Genomic DNA, 18167 nt, shown 5'->3' on the forward strand with positions numbered 1-18167 from the left:
GCAACTGCAAAACGAACCCTACAACACGTCTCTGCGCCGAGATGACGTATCTTGGATCTCACTTTAGACCCGCTGGGCTTTAAAAAAAATATAAGCTGTCCGAAAAAATTGCTACATCATCAAGATATGGCAAGGCGAACTCCTGCAAGTCTTTTAGGACAATATCCATTAACTTAGAGAAGCTAAACGGCACGTTCTTCAGCCCGCAGCTGAGGGCGAGAGGGCGAAAAGTGCCTACAGGTGAAATAAATGCGGCATAGCGACTGGCACTTTCTGAAAGGGAACTTGCCAGTATCTCCGCGCTTGATCTATAGTTGAAATGTATTTAGCAGCGCTAACTATTTCAATTCATTCCTCAATGTTGGGTATCGGGTACAGCTGATCCCTAGTGATGGCATTTAACTTCCTGTAGTCAACACACGGACGAAGGTCCTTATTAGGGGTTTCTACAAGGATTGGCGGAGACATGTAGTCACTCTAAGCGGGCTCAATAACTCCCAACTCTAGCATGCGCTGTAGCTCTGCCTCCATAATTTCTCTGTCGTGGAGACACCCTCTAAGGCTTTGATCTTACGGGTTCGGTTGATTTCAGCTCTATTTCATGCGTTATTAGTTCGGTTCTACCTGGCCGATCGCTGAATCTATCGAGATATTTCCCTAACAGCCCTCTTAGCTCATCTAGCTGCTCGGGTCTGAGAGCGCGCGAGCTTACCAAATATTTCAGTACTTTTTCTAAGCTGATTTCAGAGTTGGAGGTCTCCTTATACTCACTAAACTAGGTACTAGTGTCATCCTGCTCCTTGATGGTACAGTTAACGACTAGGCTCCGCTCTATGTACGGCTTCATCAAATCGCAGTGGTATATCCTCACCTCCTTCCTGCGACCGGGCATTTTCAGAGCATAGTTAGTATCTGAAAGCTTGTGCAACACTTTAACGGATCCGTCTCAGTGAACTTCAAGCTTGTTCTTTCTTGAAGGTTTGAGGATCATTACCTGGTCTCCGGCGTTAAACGTACAAAGACTCTCATTCTTGTCGTAATAGAACTTGGCGTTCTTGTGAGCTACTCCCATTTTCTTTTCGACTAGTTCTTGGGTTGCACTTAGCCGTTCCAGCAGATCTAGCACGCATTCTACCACTGCTGGACTCTCTCTTCTTTCTTCCCACAACTTTCCTAACATTCTCAGTGGAGAAAGGAGTGCCCTCCGATACACTAGTTGTGCTAGCGAGAACCCTGTAGCCTCATGAGGAACCGTTCGCAAAGCAAACAAAGTGACCGGAAGGCAATTCTCCCAGTCCTCCTTCTGCTCGTAACAGAGCGCCCGCAATCGCTTAAGCACTGAATGTCGTCTTTCTACACTATTTGACTGAGGGTGATAGACGGAACTGTGTATCAACTTTACCCCGCACTTTTGCAAGAATGTGGAAGTCAGTGCGCTGGTGAATACTGAAATGAAACGAAATCGTGAGGTTTTAGGTGCCAAAACCACTTTCTGATTATGAGGCACGCCGTAGTGCAGGACTCCGGAAATTTGGACCACCTGGGGTTCTTTAACGTGCACTTAAATCTAAGTTCACGGGTATTTTCGCATTTCGCCTCCATCGAAATGCGGCCGCCGTGGCCGGGATTCGATCCCGCGACCTCGTGCTCAGCAACCCAACACCATAGCCACTGAGCAACCACGGCGGGTGGTGAACACTGACCCTTGATCCGCCTGAATGTCGGCTGCAAACCCAACTCGTGCGAATACTGTCAAAAGCGCGTCTGCTACTTCAGTGGAGCTGAGCTCTTTCAGAGGGATTGCTTCTGGAAACTTTGTAGCCGGACACAGCATGGTAAACAAGTACCTGTAACCCGACTTTGTCTTTGGTAGAGACCCTACCGTGTCTATCACAAGTCGTCTGAAAGGTTCTGTTATTAGGGCACTACCTTTAGTGGAGCTTTCCTAGTTTACCCGAGCGCTGGCAGGCGTCGCATGATCTTACAAAGTTTTCTACGTCTTTGAAACAGTCAGGTCAGTAGTATTCCATAAACAATATTTCCTTTGATTTGTTTATGCCTAGGTGGCCAGACCAACCATTTCCATGAGAGAGACTCAAAAGGTCCTCCCTGTACTTAGTAGGTACCACTAACTGATATAGAATCCTACCCTTTCGATCTCTGTAATACCAATACGACAATCCTCCTCTCTCTTGTATCGTCACGTAGCGCCTAGCAATGCCTTCTTTAGCTGTGTGATGTAGTTTAGCTAAGCTGTCATCCTTCTTTTGCTCAGCTGCCAGTGACTGTCTGTCCACACGTAAGAGCTGATCAAACTTCTCTGAGGCCGGTGATACTAATGACCCTGTCTCGCTTGCGCGTGCGTCAGCTGACCCTTCCTGCAGGCTTGAACTTTGACACCCTAGTGATACGTTCTCATTGAGTTGGTCAGCTGGCCGTGTTTCCTCAACCATTTTTTCGTCCCTCGAGCCTAGCTCGGGTTCGGTCACTGAAATTACCTCTTTTGCTACTTCCGCTGGAGCAGCTTTTGAATTTTCAGCCGAAAGCGACGCGATTTTACGAGCTTGGCCTCGCGTCAACGCCTGTACTACGCTCTCTCCCAGTTTAAGCCCCGTGTCCCGCAGTAACTGATCCGACCGATTCGAAAAAATGTAAGGGTACTGCAGCGACAAGAATTTAGAAACTGCCACCTCGGTCCCGAGCTCCGTTAACGGTCCACTGATATTGAATTTGGCCGTGGGCAGACACACGCTGTGTTCTTCCACAACCCGTTCAATCCATGCTACTTCTTCAGTGAAGTCATCTACCGTCAGGTAAGACGGATGGACAATCTCCATCGTGGCGGCACTGTCTCGCATCACCCGGCATGGTTTGTCGTTAACTTGCAGGTCATGAAGATATGGGCTCAACAGTTCCATATTCTCGACTTTTTCATCCGCGTAGGAGAAAACTACACTAGGCTTCCCGCCGTTTACAGCGATATGTCCGAGTTTGTAGCACTTATAGCAACGGATTGCTCTAAAAGATTCAAATTTTCTTTTCTGCTCTTTTTGTACGGTTTCCCCGTTTGATTTCTCCTCGGTGTTTTCTGAGGGATTTCCTCCACGTCTACAGGCTGCGGTCGTCTAGTCTGCGAACCCTTTTTGAACGGAAATGGTTTCCGTGGTCCATTTCGGCGGTCCCAATTTCCGTCCTCGGCGTTCAGCTTTCTACGTGTTGCGTACTCTTCGGCTCATTCAGCCCCCCTTTCCAGCGTTTGCATTTCCTCTGGCTGGCACCCACAGCTTCACAGATTCTGGGATGCTTCTGCAAAGCTGCTCTAGACACATGCATTCAATAATCGTGTCTCTGCTCTCGTACGCTTCCGCGCTTTTCAACCATTCGACTAGGTTTGCCTTTAAGCCATATGCAAACTCCGGATATCTCTCGCAATCCTTCTTGCCCGTGCTTCTAAACCTTTGCCGAAAAGCTTCGGCTGAAAGGCGGTACTTCTTCAAAATACTAGCCTTGACCTTCGCATAATCATATGCATCTTACACACTGAGTCTCGCGATTACTTCCGTAGCCTCACACGGCAACATAGAAGACAACAACCGCTGTGGACATGTACTCGGGCCGAAGTTCATTTTCTCGCAAGTCCTTTCAAAATTTCCTAGGAACAAGCCTATTTCGTTCCCGACCTCAAATGGCTTTAACAGCCTGTCCATGCGGTACGATTCTGCCTCACTTGATCGTCCCAGAGCCCGTTCACTTCCTTGAGACAACTCCAAACGTTTGTTTTCAAGTTCAAGTTGCATTTATCTTAACTCGCGATCTTTCTCGCGTTCCTCTCTGTCCCGTTTTTATCTTTCTCGGTCCTGTTTCTCTCTTTTCCTAAGAAGTTCCAACCCAATTTCAATGTCCTCGTCACTGGCCGGTTCGGAAATTAGCTGCAATAATTACTATTTTAGCATTTGCTTGTGTACCTCTAGGACCAGTTCCTCACCAACAATCAACAATTCGTCTCTCAGCAGCGTCCTTAACTCCATGATTGCTGTTTTACTGCATTGGTCCTGCTCGCTAAACCTACCTAGGAAAACACAACCCAGCTAACAATCAACAATCCAGCTTCCCTACTGTTAGAATCAGAACAACCACAAAAATGAAGCCTAGAGAGTCAAAGCAAGAATGGAGCTCTCACCGCAGACACAGTACCACGTCGCAAAGTCCATGCCACCGCTGCCACCAGTTGTAATGGTTGGGGTCGGGCATGAAATAGATTGTAGCTGGCCCATACCGTTGTCCAACTTATCCACGCGAAGGACGTTGTTGAAGGGAGAGACTTGTTCTCATCGAGAACGAGGAACATGGGATTTATTTACAGTATCTACATGAGAACCTTACAGTTCATCTGTCTAACATGACTGAAAGAGGAATGCACACTAAGGAGCCGCCAACGGCTCCTTAAATACACTCTGTCCTCCCTAGATCTCTAGGTGAGGGAAAACTGCAGTTCACTGTCGACCAATTCGGAGCGACCAATTCGGAGGTGATTGGGTTCTCGCAGACACGGTGCTGCCCCGAGGAGGCGCCTCTTTATCCCAGAGTCGACTCCGCAGACAATGGCTGCCGCGTCTGTCCACTGACTGACGATTTCTAAGCTGCGTGAGGCGGCCCCGAAAAATACCTTCCAGGAGCTCCCCTCCCCTGCTCCAAACAGACCGTACCGGGGTCGGCGTACATACTAGCAATACTTGCTCCGCCGCCCGCGTCTAGCCATCTCGGCGCCCATCCGTTGGGGACGCGGCGCATTGTACTCCTTACAAAACGAGTCGCCGCCGCAGCCATTGTGGCGCCGATGGGCTGGGGACTGACGTATTGCCGTCCTTTCGGAGCGAGTCGTTGCAGCAGACCTGGTTGCGCCTTTCCCTCGGTCGCTTCCTCGAAGATCGCCAGCCCCCGCCGGTCGAACGTAACAGCAGACTAACATCATAGCCACTGAGCAACCACGGCGGGAAACATGGACATTGGCGGCCACGTGCAGTTAGGAGACCCGCCGTGGTTGCTCAGTGTCTATGGTGGTGGGCTGCTGAGCACTAGGTCGCGGGATCAAATCCCGGCCACAGCGGCCGCATTTTGATGGGGGCGAAATGCGAAAACACTCGTGTACTTAGATTTAGGTGCACGTTAAAGAACCCCAGGTCGTCGAAATTTCCGGAGTCCTCCACTACGGCGTGCCTCATAACCAGAAAGTGGTTTTGGCACGTAAAATCCCATAATTTAATTTTAATTTAGGAGGAGTTTTAGAGCAGGAACTTTTTTTCGTGAATAGGCTAGTGCTGGTTGAGCAGTCCCGCGTATTTTCTGCGACTTTGTCCTTGTGCTCGCGCTAGGACAATTCTTGAAGATGACCTGCCAGCATGGCGTTCCATCGATTAAACAAGCAGTTATGTCATTGTACAAGAACTTAGTGCAGCTGTTGCGGAGTGTGTGGGCTCCCTGATCTTGAGGTGTAGCTTTCCCTAATGATGGTTAATTTTGCGATATACGGTGGCACGCCATTCCGCTCCACTGTGGAGCATATGTGTGAAATCTAGAGCCAATGACAAATAAACTGCCATCGTTGCGCCGTCTCAACCTCCTGTGTATAGCATCTAGCATTATGGCTGAACTGACGACCTTCCTGCCTACCTTTATTTAAACTAGTCTCTTTTCTTGTTGGTCCCACGAATATTCCCAGCCTAAAGAAGTGAGTTATGCAACTCTGACATTTGTGTTTCAAAGTGCAGCTTTCTTCGCGAATCCTTACAAGCTCTCCCGACCGCAGCTGCTGTCTTGCGGAATAGGCGCGTGCCTCAGGTCGCGTAGCACGCATGCGCGTTTCTATTACACCACGGACGCAGGGATTAAACGGGAAGAATAATAGTCAACCTTACCGCCATCTTTCGCGTCGTAATTCTCTAAGCATACGTCTGCCCTCACCATTGTTCCGTCCGTCCTCTTCGTCCTCGTCGCATCACCGTGAACGGCGCAGCGCGTAAACGGTACGGTGCGTAAACACAAACATTGCATCACATTAATTGTACATTTGGCTTTATAACAGTTAGGTAACCACTTGAAGAAAGCTTCGTTTCAGATTTCAACGTATAGGTTGGATATGCATAATTTTAGAGCGCAGCTCTTTGGCGTCCGTTCCTGGGTTTCGCGTCGTCGTCGGCGTTGTCGTCGGCCTCGTAACCAGCTCCGCCCCCCTTTCATCCCCCCAGCGCTAGCAGCGACCGACTGATACCGCTGGATGCCGCTGACGCCGCTAGAGAGTCAAGATAACGTGACTGCATAGAACACCGTCGCCGCCATGCAGAAAGAGGAGGAAAGGGTCCCCCCCCCTGTTCTTGTGTGGCGGATAGGGTGCTCTTCAGTTGCCGACGCGCCGGTTATTTCACGTAGGCCCCGGCACGTCGACGAATACGTGACCACCTTCCCACGGCTAGACCTGGTTCTTAGCGCTGCGGAAGCGAGGGTATCATATTGTTTGTGTCGGCATCGGCGGCGTTGTCCCTGAAACCAACTCCGCAGCTGGGGTTGACTCACTATCGGCGTCAGCGGCATCAGTCAGTCGCTGCTATCTCTTCCCTCCTCCCTTTATCGTGTTGTCCGCTTGCTGCGCGCGCTTCTGCCCCCATCGTTTGCCGCTGGGTGTACACGCCGCCCCCCTCCCCCCTCTTCCTGCGAGTCTCCGGTTGTCAAAGCGCCGGCTCGAACTTAATTCCTTTCTTCGCTCCTCCTCCAATGCAACCCCTGTGCGGTGGCAATCAGAGAGCCAGATCGGTGGCGGCGGATCTGTATATGTGCACCGCCCGAGCCGAAATTGCCGCTGCCGTTCGCCCTGTGCGGTGGCAATCAGAGAGCCAGATCGGTGGCGGCGGATCTGTATATGTGCACCGCCCGAGCCGAAATTGCCGCTGCCGTTCGCCCCTGCGAAATTATCTGCCAGTTCTTTCTGAGCCATGAGCGAGACGACCGATGGAAGTCCTCCGTGCTGCTGCTGCTGCTGCTGCTGCTGCTGCTGCTGCTGCTGCTGCTGCTGCTGCTGCTGCTGCTGCTGCTGCTGCTGCTGCTGCTGCTGCTGCTGCTGCTGCTGCTGCTGCTGCTGCTGCTGCTGCTGCTAAACGAGCTGCCAGAGCAGAGGCCCAGCGCCGTCGCCGTCAGAATCCAGAGGTGCGTGCCGCCGAAGCAGAAGCTTACCTAGTGGAGTCTTTGTTAAAGGAATACGTGTGAAAAATAAAAAAAAATTCTGTGATAGCGCATACATGTGTTGCTCGATTTCTTTGCCTCAATCTATCGAAAAGGTGAAACAGCTTATTTGCTGCGCTCAAATTTCGCATTAGGAAGTAACGTAATCGTCGGTAATTTTTTTCTTTACTCTGAGCGCGCTTCCTCTATTGGTGGTGACTTTTTGTTTATTATTATTATTATTATTATTATTATTATTATTATTATTATTATTATTATTATTATTATTATTATTATTATTATTATTATTATTATTATTATTATTATTTCCAAAGCTTGCGTCGAGTTACTGCGCCGCATTCTCGGTCCATTACGTTAGGCGGCAGTTTGACTTCGGTGCATTTTGTGCTTTCTGGGAACGTCTGGTTTGCACGAGCGGCTTTGGATGAAGTACTTTCGGACGTCTCTATACAGTCTCTCTCTCCCTTCTCTCTCTTCCCCTTCCCCCAGCGTAGGGTAGGCAACCGGATTCTTGACTGGTTAATATCCCTGCCTTTCTTATATCCCCCCCTCTCTCTCTCTCTTGACTTCTTTACGACTTTATGTTCAGCATGACGTGTCCGTGATATAATAAAATGTCATTTTCAGAATGCGCGTCAGTGGCGCACACTGAAAGTGATATTCCCGATGTATTCGAGCAAGAATACAACCGGTCTTTAAGGTTCACATGCAGTTCTTCGATATGTTGTATTATACATGCATCTGTGCATATGTTGCATTACATATGCATCTACGTGCTCCATTACAGTTACTTGGCATGCTTTCTCCATTAGTTACTGAGCATGGTTACTTGGTTAGTTAGCATTAATTACATGGCATGGTTTCTCTGCGCTTCATGTTGCGTAGTACAAGCCCTATATGTGCACGAAAAAATGATGCCAACCGTATGTGACGCCGATACCCCGATTTGCAGGCGTCCATCTATTTGAACGACCCGAATAACCCGTGGTTTCCCGGCTTTCGTTGGGGAATCTGCATCGTCGCAGACTGCAGCGAAGAGGATGTGCAAGCTATCGCGCGAGCAAGTACGTCACGTGTTTGTTTTGTTCGATGTGTTTCTTAAAAAATCCTCGTTTCCCCTCGTCAAATGTGCGCGTAGTGATGGCGACTAAGCGCTTCATTCCGCTCCTCTCTCGGAAGCAAATAAACGAAACGGAAAAAGTACAGTCAATGCAACGGGCAACTGTGCCATTCTAGAGTACGTGGACACCAGCTGCCATCCACTTCCCGCAAAAGCCAAAATCAGCTGGCCACTACTACACTCTTAAGCAAAATTACGCCCTTTAGGTCGTATCTTGCCACAAAACAATAATCGTCACCTGTCTTGCCTGCATTTCCTTTCATTAACGCTGCGGGCCCGGTACTTCCAAGTCACGCACGGCATGCGCGCTATCAGCATGGGCGAGCATTCTCGACAAGAAAGTAGCGGGAGCAGCGTTTTCAATAAAGGAAACGCAAACAAGACACATGACGATTATTGTTGTGTGGCAAATATACACCCCAAAGGGTGTACATTTGTTTAAGAATGTAACGGAGCAGTTGGATCGGACCACATGTATAGCAGTTAACAAAAATATATTATAATATTTACTTTTGACTAAGCTAGACTGATCAGAATGTTGCTACTGCGTTATGTCAGACCGCTAGCCTAGAGCAGTAATCTCGAACTGCCATGTTACGTTATTAAAACCGCATAGCCCATCCATCTTGCACACAGATTTCGTATTCCAAGAATGTTTTTTCACGCACCGGTGAGAGCATTTTTAATGATATGTGGAGAGGCTAGCCGAGCAAATGGCTTGGCACGTCACTACAGATTAAATATACAACAAGAGATCAAAAGACGAAAGAAGAAAGAAACGCGCACGCATTGAACTTGACATGAACATGACACACAAATGACAAGAGCAAAACGGAAAGTAAAGCTTTATGGCACCGTCACCAAACACAAAATTATCCACCTGTCTGGTGCATCGAAAGAGTCAGAGCTGGATAACATTTCGTTTACCTGCAATGCCATAAAGCCGAGAACTTAAACAAAAATACCTTAAATGAAATTTATCGCTCAAAGGCGTGTCATAGGAAACAACCCAGAAAATTTTCTGCAAGTGCGAATGATACGAATGATAGGGACGCATTATCCAAACAGAACTCGTGGAGCTGCAACTGAATGATGAGCAGTATTTCACTACACAGCAGAATGTATGAAACTATGTGCTTTGTAGATGCAGAAATGTAGTCCAATCTAACACTTCTGTCGGAATTGGTTCTTGTTAAAACAGCCTCATTCGTCTTTCTCTTCTCAGACTGACACGTTTTCAGTTACACCACAAAAAGTTTAACTTGGTACTTTCGAATTTATTTGCAGAAGTTAGTTGAATAGTTTCAGCGCATGTTGCGGGACGGCAAACGAAAACTGACGATTTTCTTTCTAGACAGAGCGCTGGAAACGGTTCGCTAATTTCTTTTCTCTACCTTGCGCAGTCCTCGATGGCCAGGAGATAACCGTGCGGTATTGTACTACGGGTGCGATACCAGAGATGACTACGTCGCAGACCATCGTCGTGTGAGTTCTGGCTACGTGTCGCACCTTCACGCATACACGAAAACAATAAGGGAAGCTCGCAGGTAACGACACTTTACTCTTAAATTGGATAGCATTTATTCGCGTACTGTCACCCGCTTTTCTGAATGTGCCTCGCGCCTCGCACCGCCCGTGGTAGTCGACTCTCGCATCGATAGCAGTCGCGCAAGCGCACAGTGAACCTTGCAGTCGCAACGTTTGTTGCACAAAGTTCGACGAGCTTTGGGAGCAGAACGCCACGCATCACGAACAGATGCACAACAGAAACGCAGGCTTCAGCATGTGCGCGCGAAACGCAAGGACAGCGAGTTTTTCAATTAAATAAATCAAAAGTACCAGCGGAGGCTTCAACAGAAGCGGGAAGTAGAAAGACAGCGGGTGCCCTTACAACTGAAGGGCGGCAGATGCATGTAAATGGCCGCACATTTGCAGGCGCACTAAATTCGAGATTGGCAAGAGATGCTTCATATACTTCAGTATACACTGTCCTCGCTGTCATGGGCAGCGAAACGTCTACGGAGCGCCACAATTCCGCAACAAAATGTCAAGAAAGCTAGTCACATTATTGTTCGACAACGAACGTGTCGAAACTTACATCACGCCATCGTGAGCCCAAACGAATGCATAAGGTCGTGTCATCGGGCGTTTTAAGCATGAATTGTAATCGCATTGGTATACTTTACTGTGATTGATGCTGGGCATCGGTCAATACAAAATGTACTGCATGCTGCCGTATTTGTTACTCGTGACCCACGTAAGCTTTCTACTCACTTTTGTCTAAAAACGTGACAACTAATCGCTAGTATTGTAACGCTATATACAGGGTGTCCTAGGTAACTTGTGCCAGACATTAAAAATATGTAAATGCCACGTAGCTGGACAGAACCAAGGTAATGTAGTGTGCCGTCGCTTGGAGATACTCAGAATATTTTTTTTCATCCCGAGTAATTAGAAAATGAGTCTTAATTAATCAACTTGTGAAATATTACATGTAGATGAAAAGTGTCAATGAGAAAATTCTAGAGCAACATGAAAAACTCCCGATAGAGCTTTTTGTTGTTCAATGAGTGCTACATAAAAGTGTTTTTCCAGTGGTGAAAGAAGCCCGCGAATACACGCAATATTGCCGCGCGACTGGCCGCTCGAGACACTTTGCGTGTATTCGCGAGCTTCTTCCACGCTCGGAAAAACGCTTTTATGGAGCACCTATCGAGCAACAGAAAGCTGCGTCGAGAGTTGTTCATGTTGCTCCACGATTTTCTATTTGACACTTTTCATCTTAATATAATATTTGAGGAGTTGATTAATTAAGACTAATTATCTAATTAGGTGGAATGAAAAAATAATCTATCTCCAAGCGGCGGCAAACAACATTACCTTGCTATTGTGCAGCTACGTGGCATTAGCACATTTTTATTGTCAGAATAGTGGCTAGCCGGGCTTGTTGGTACGAACACATTCTTTAGTAAACGGCGCGAATAACGGGACAGAGAAAAGTGCGCTTGCGTCGTGTGCCTCTTTTCTGTCCCGTTACTCGCGCCGCTTGCTAACGAACATATCTTAATGTTTGGCTTAAGTTACGTGGGACACCCTGTATAGTACTGAAGACGCAACAATCGCCTGAAACAAACAAACGAACAGATACAATGATTATTGAGGGGCATTGCTGCCCGCAATTAATTTCTGGCATTTTTGCAGTCGTGACATCGGCTCTTGTGAGCAGCCAGACCCGCTGCTACTGAACAATTTCACGAACCGTTCGCGTGAGCCGAAAGCCCTGCACGTGTGTTCGCCACCAGGCCCACATTCCGTTTCAGGCGTCAACGAAACGATTCAAGTCGTCCACTCCAATAAGGTAGAAAGAATGTTCAAAATACGTTGAGAGGCACGCTGAAAAAAAGGTGCTTGAGATTACCCGATAGATGTCGCACGACATAGTGCACCACAAAGCGTGCATCGTACATTCCTAAGCCATTGACTTCTAAAGTGACTTACAGTGCTACCCGTTAAAGCTTGTGCTTAGCTGTAAAGTAGCTTTCTTTTCTGCATGCATGTGTGAGGATATTCATTTTATGGCAATTTTTCGCTACTGTATACGTCATGCACGTTTGCCTTGCTCCGAATGTGGACACTTATGGGAAATCGTAGAACACCTACTAATGAATTGTCCTCCATACGAGCCACATAGACGTGTTTTCAGAACAGCACTCACGCTACTTGCTTTTTAACACACAAAAGCTTCCTGGACCATGAAGTAACGTATCAGTGTGACTAACTGCCCTGAAGGCTTTAGGAGGATTCTTCAGAAGCATAGTGCTATAATGTCGAAGTGTTGACACACAACAAACGTTAGCGTTGTTTATATCGATGCGAAAGCGTTAAATGGCCCACTGAGCGAAAAAGCCGTCTGCAGCAGCGAAACTTCCCATTGGCTGCGCGCGCTCGTGACGCTGGCTCGGCGGAGCCGAAGTGTTGTGCGAGGGGAGAGAGAATCGCCGCGACGCCACGACAGCTTCGCTCTCGGAAGCCCGTGTTATCCGCTTGTTCCCTGACCGCGCAAGCTCTCGCCTGCTTTCTAACGGCGCCTCGGTAAGGCCAAATCAAAACGTCCCAAGCGTCTCGACGCGCTCGCTTGCCCTCGAGGAGTTCGCAACTCGAAGGTCCGCTCCGCAGCGTTTAATTGGACATTAGAGTGTTTTAGTTGAGCGTCTTTACGGTACGCTCCGCTCCGAGCTGCCCCGCTAAGCCACAGCGGAGCGGCGGGCGATTTTCACGTTTTAGTTATACGTTTTGCGTTGCGGAGCGGACCTTTCGTGGTTGCAGCGCCCCCTGGCTAAATTCAGGGTAATGCAAGAAAATAAAAACACTTTATGATCACTCTTATACAGTAAAACGTATATGTATATATATATATATATATATATATATATATATATATATATATATAACTTGTTTCTCCATGAAGTATCTAGACGTGCGCTTGTAATGCGTTACCGGTCCATTTTATCCAATGGAAAATAAAGCGCCGTGTTGGGGAACGCCACCTGTTAGCCAGCGCGCTTGCTTTCTGCATCCAATCCAATCCGTTCTGACGCCAACGCTAGCCAAAGTGCTGCGCTGCACGCTCCGCTCAGGCAGCTTCTAAGCGGACCGTGTTCCTCGCTCCGCTATGCCGCTTACGGCTAAGCGGATGGCGCATGCGCATTCGCGCTTCCGCTCCGCTTAACTGCTTAGCGGAGCGTAAACACGCTCAACTAAAACACTCTATTAATGCTTTCGCATTCAGAACCCATAAGAAGTGTTTAGGTGTCCTCGGATTCGGTTTTCATGTGAAAGCGTCAAATGACCCACTGAGCGAGAAAGCTGGCGTCTGTCGTCTGTAGCAGCGAAACGGCACCTAAAGTAGCCTTGCTATTGGCTGCAACGCCACGTCCCGAACGCGCCGCGAAGGATTTCCCATTGGCTGCGACGCCACGAGCTGCGTCTTGACGGAGTTGCGTGAAGGGAGATGGCATCGCTGCGGCGCCATGTCACCCTCGCTCTCGGTTCGAGCGCTCCTCGACGGAGCAGAACCAACGCCTCCTAGATGGCAGGCCCGTGTAGTGTGCTCTATGACGTTATGCTACTTCGACCGAAATTTCCACTGTCAAGCACAGCGTGACGAAAGCGGTGACGTCATAATCACTGCGGCCTAATCAGGAGCATCCCCATTAGATTCTATGGCAGTCGGGCAAGGTAACATGACGTCCCGGATCGAAGTGCACAGACCTTGTGCTATTTAGGAGGCGTTGGGAAGCTACACATGCTGCGGCTAGAGTGCGCCATGTATCCCGTGCGAGGAGAAGGCCGCGTCTGTGGCATGCGGCGTTGGCACCACAGGCTGCTGCTTGCTGGCTCCGGCAGCACGCACCGCTATAGTAGATAACTCGCAGCGCAAAACCCTGAGGACTGCTCAGCGTCTTTCAGTTGGGCATTATAGCTTTCGCATTCAAAATAACTGCTTAGGTGTCATCGGATTTTTTTTTTATTATTTCCCTATATTCTAATTGTGCTCGGTTTTGTAGGATACGAAAACGTCATTGTGTGTTCATGTGTGTATTTGACTTTGATGGCTCTGGTTCTTCGTGTGGTACTGCAAAGCTGCTCGAAAACTCGCATTTATTTGTACAAGACGGTAAGAAATTTGAAAAATCACCTGTAGCAAATAGTACAATTTTAGTCCTTGAGCTGGTCTAAATACATAATCCAAATGCATGATCGACTAATCAACAAAGTGAAGTAATTAGGTTTTAACTAATTACTTCAGGCACACATTGCAATTTACAAACTGTAGCCAGTGAGACTGCAGTGCATATCGGCGTGAAAAGAATTTTGTTAACGACCCATTTCCAAGACATTTGCCATCAAGGGCGCGATCGGAGATCTTTGTTCGATACGCGTTCTGTTCGTTTGCTGCAACGTCACAAAGTGGCAGTGTGCAAGATTTGTGAGAACGGGGCGGATAGAGGAGCCAATCGGCAAGCGGTGAACTCCCCGGAAGTTTACTTCCCTCGTTTGTCGTCTGCTTGCAGACAGTATACTACAAAACGAAATGTTTCTCGTCTTCCAATTAATGAAACATTTATCTAAATTTTGTCTTCTCAAGCTTAAACACGTTTTTAAATAGCAGTAAGTGTGAATATTACAATTTATAACTATTAGTTTCTCAGCGTCGTCCCTAGGTGGCGTCGCGTACAGCGAGGGGAAAAAAGAAACCACGGGAACAGTGGCGCACTTTTTAAGAGGCAACAACAACATTCTAGTGGCTCGTTGGCACCCGATAATGGGGTCGAGCTCGCCGCACAACCAACGCACTTTTTGTTTCGAGAAATAAAAGCGACGCCGGAATTCGCTTTCTGCCATTTCTTCGAATGCGTTTCGCACCCCCACTGCTATCGTTGCTCCTCAAGCAACGCCAATGCGACAGCCGAAGTTCCCCATCGCAAGCGTCATTTTCTTGAATAAAACTATTGATTGGATGCGAACGTGTCATTCTGCGCCCAAAGCCGCCGTATCGATCCGCCGAGCAATCTAGCTCCGAGCAATCTAGCTCAAGGATTAGAGCTGGATTTGGATATGCCACAGGTGATATTTAAAAAGTGGTTAATGTCTTCTCCAAACACACACACACACACACACGTGTGTGTGTGTGTTCGTTTGTCACAAACATATGAAGCGAGCAGACAAAGACGTCGAGGAAAGCATACGGTAAGCATACGGTTACCGACCTGTTAATATTTGAAATTACACACACACACACACACACACATACACACACACACGTGTGTGTGTGTGTGTGTGTGTGTGTGTGTGTGTGTGTGTGTGTGTGTGTGTGTGTGTGTGTGTGTGTGTGTGTGTGTGTGTGTGTGTGTGTGTGTGTGTGTGTAATTTCAAATATTAACAGGTCGGTAACCGTATGCTTACCGTATGCTTTCCTCGACGTCTTTGTCTACTCGCTTCATATGTTTGTGAGAAACGAAATCGGGCCCCTCGGTTCGCCTCCTCGTCCGTAACATCGCGAGGCTCTCGACTACGGCCGCCTTCATGCCTTCGGGTAGCCTACGAGGGTTCATAGACCTGATGCCTCCTCCCAAGTATACGTACTACATGACACCTACAGTAGAAAGAATGTTCTGCATCCGCCGCAATGACAGTGAATTGTGGCGCTGACTAGAAGTCCTAAGCATGGATTTAGTACAAATATAACACTCAAGAAAGTGAATGGGAAAACGGCGCCGCGGTAGCTCAATTGGAAAGATCATCGCACGCGTAATGCGAAGTGTCCGTATACCACTTGCGGTCAGTAAATTCTTTAGAGCGCAGCCCTTAAGCCCAGACCACACGTATGCTTGCGTCCGCGCGCCCACGCATTAGCAAGCGGTGCGGCACAGCTCGTACGCGTCGAAACGCGGCGTGATCTCGGGGGTCCTCTCTGTTAATGTGCGCTTGGGCTGCCTCGCGTCGGCACACCTGGCTACGCAGCTACGGCGCGGCACAATAAACTCTGGGTGACGCAGATTTAAGTCATGCAAGAAAGTGCTTCTTCTTTCCTTTTTATGCCGATGTAACAGCTATAAAAATATAACAATTACGTTTGTGGATATCGAAGCATTTTGGAACACTGTCGATAACAAAGTATGAAGCGGCGTCTGCCAAGGCGCCTGTGAGTGAGCCGAGTGAACGCGCGCTGCCGCACGTCTTTGTGGATACAAGCCATCATTCCTCGCAAGGCGCGGCAGCGCTATAAGCGCGCAGACGCGAGCTTGCGCGCGTGTGGTCTCGGCTTTATGCCCCAACCACTGGCGCGCGTCGGCAAGCTTCGGCGCGCGCCGACAAGCGAACGCGTCGCTTCGCGTTCGCTTGTCGCTTCGTTTACAGCAGGCTTAAACAGCCTGCTGTAAACTAAGCTTGAAACAATAAGTTAGTGATATGTATGCGCTTTTAGATATAAAAAACACGCTTGAATAATGAATGTACGCCTGCCGTAACAGTTTGTTTTTTTATTTTTGAAGTAACAATAGTGCACAAAATATCGACATCAGCGCTCGCGCGTCGTCTACCTGCAATATCGCTTTGCAAACACCTGCACTACGATGCCATATCATATCAAAAACTGTTGTACCATTTCATTTTTTGGTAGCTCATTGCACAGCCAACTATGTAAGAATTAGGTGTGCAAAGTATCACTGAAAAAATCTGTGTTGGAAATATTGTCACGTAGTAGTGACGGTAAATAAATAGTGCAGACTCAATCGCATTGATAGCGGCGAGCAATGTCAGCAATCATCGAAAATCTCATCTGCGGGTCAAGCGCGTCGGTTTGCATACATCAGTCGTCGAAAGTTACAGCCTATTCGCTGGTGCCCGCGCGCCTTCCAGAAACTACTACACAATTCGTGTCGCGTATGCAATCAGATTAACAAGGTTCATCGACAACAGACAGAACCATCGAAAACATTCGCAAAACTTCCGATACGTTCAGACCCGCCGTGGTTGCTCAGTGGCTATGGTGTTGGGCTGCTGAGCACGAGGTCGCGGGATTGCATTCCGGCCACGGCGGCCGCATTTCGATGGGGGCGAAATGCGAAAACACCCGTGTGCTTAGATTTAGGTGCACGTTGAGGAACCCCAGGTGGTCGAAATTTCCGGAGTCCTCCACTACGGCGTGCCTGATAATCAGAAAGTGGTTTTGGCGCGTAAAACCCCGTAATTTAAATTTTAATACGTTCAGGCGTATCCTGCACCGAGCGATAACGTTTAACATTTTTTAGCCGATGAAATACTGTAACCAGATACCGATAAAGCATCCGTGTCAATTTAATTACGCTTGTTGGTGCATGAAAGAAACGTGAAAAAGTCGGTTCTGAGAAAATCACCAAAAAAGAATTGAAACACCTGTAGCACTCACAAAAAAAATCTAGAATAGCTAAAATTTACGTAATTCGTAGCTTGTCTCCCCCCGATTCTTGATTCTGTCAAATCTAGCCCATGGAGCACCTTTATTATACTAGGTTGTTTTGATGCATCAACACCGCATCCGGAGGCCTTCACATTGAGTGTATTGCTACAAAACATTTTCACAGTGTAATGGTCATGTTCCATTGTAACTGGTTTCTACATGTCAAGTTTGTCTTTCCTTACATTATTGAAATGAGATACCATCAGATAATACAAGCTTTAGAATTGGAGGGTTTTAATAGGGGTCTTTCGTTGCCATTTGCCAAGTCGTACTATTGAAGCGCTTATTCGAATGTATGGGAGCAGCTCATTTGCATAGTACAAGAAATATATAAACAGGTTATTTTCACAATTTAGACACTTCGTCAGCAGAAAAAAAAATTACAGTTTATTATTTTCAGCCTGCTATGATGTTTTGACTAAGAAAGATATATTCAATTTGTTCTGTGGGGCACGCAATAATTGCTGTGGCATATTATTTTATTGCACAACACTGGATACAGTAGCCAGGCATTACTAAAACTCAGAAGAAAATTACATAATGCATATGATCAGGCACATAGCATATTATTATTGCACTTGCTTAATTCATGTCCCCTTTTTTAATTGCACAAAAGCTACTGCACTGAAATAGTATACTAGCACATACTTAAAAGCACGATGTTATATTACGATAATAATCAATCATTCCATTGTTTACTGTAGTACCCAGGAAGAGCGAGAGAGCCTTTGTACTGGTGCACTTAACGAGCACTATGCGAGACAAAATGTACTGAAAACATGAATGTGGCAGACAAAAAAATTCAAGATAGAC

The 18167-nt window shown here is 47.5% G+C and overlaps 1 protein-coding gene across 1 annotated transcript in view; it reads left to right on the forward strand.

Moving 5' to 3' along the window:
* The window catches only part of LOC142566636 (uncharacterized), a 312815-nt gene that overhangs the window by 243951 nt on the left and 50697 nt on the right, over positions 1-18167 (forward strand). The window contains exons 3-4 of the mRNA XM_075677470.1: positions 8186-8297; positions 9757-9838. Coding sequence (XP_075533585.1) covers positions 8186-8297; positions 9757-9838 — 194 coding nt within the window. The remainder of the gene's footprint in view (positions 1-8185; positions 8298-9756; positions 9839-18167) is intronic.

This window comes from Dermacentor variabilis, unplaced genomic scaffold (genome assembly GCF_050947875.1).
Source record: "Dermacentor variabilis isolate Ectoservices unplaced genomic scaffold, ASM5094787v1 scaffold_13, whole genome shotgun sequence".
Taxonomy (NCBI): Eukaryota; Metazoa; Arthropoda; class Arachnida; order Ixodida; family Ixodidae; genus Dermacentor; species Dermacentor variabilis.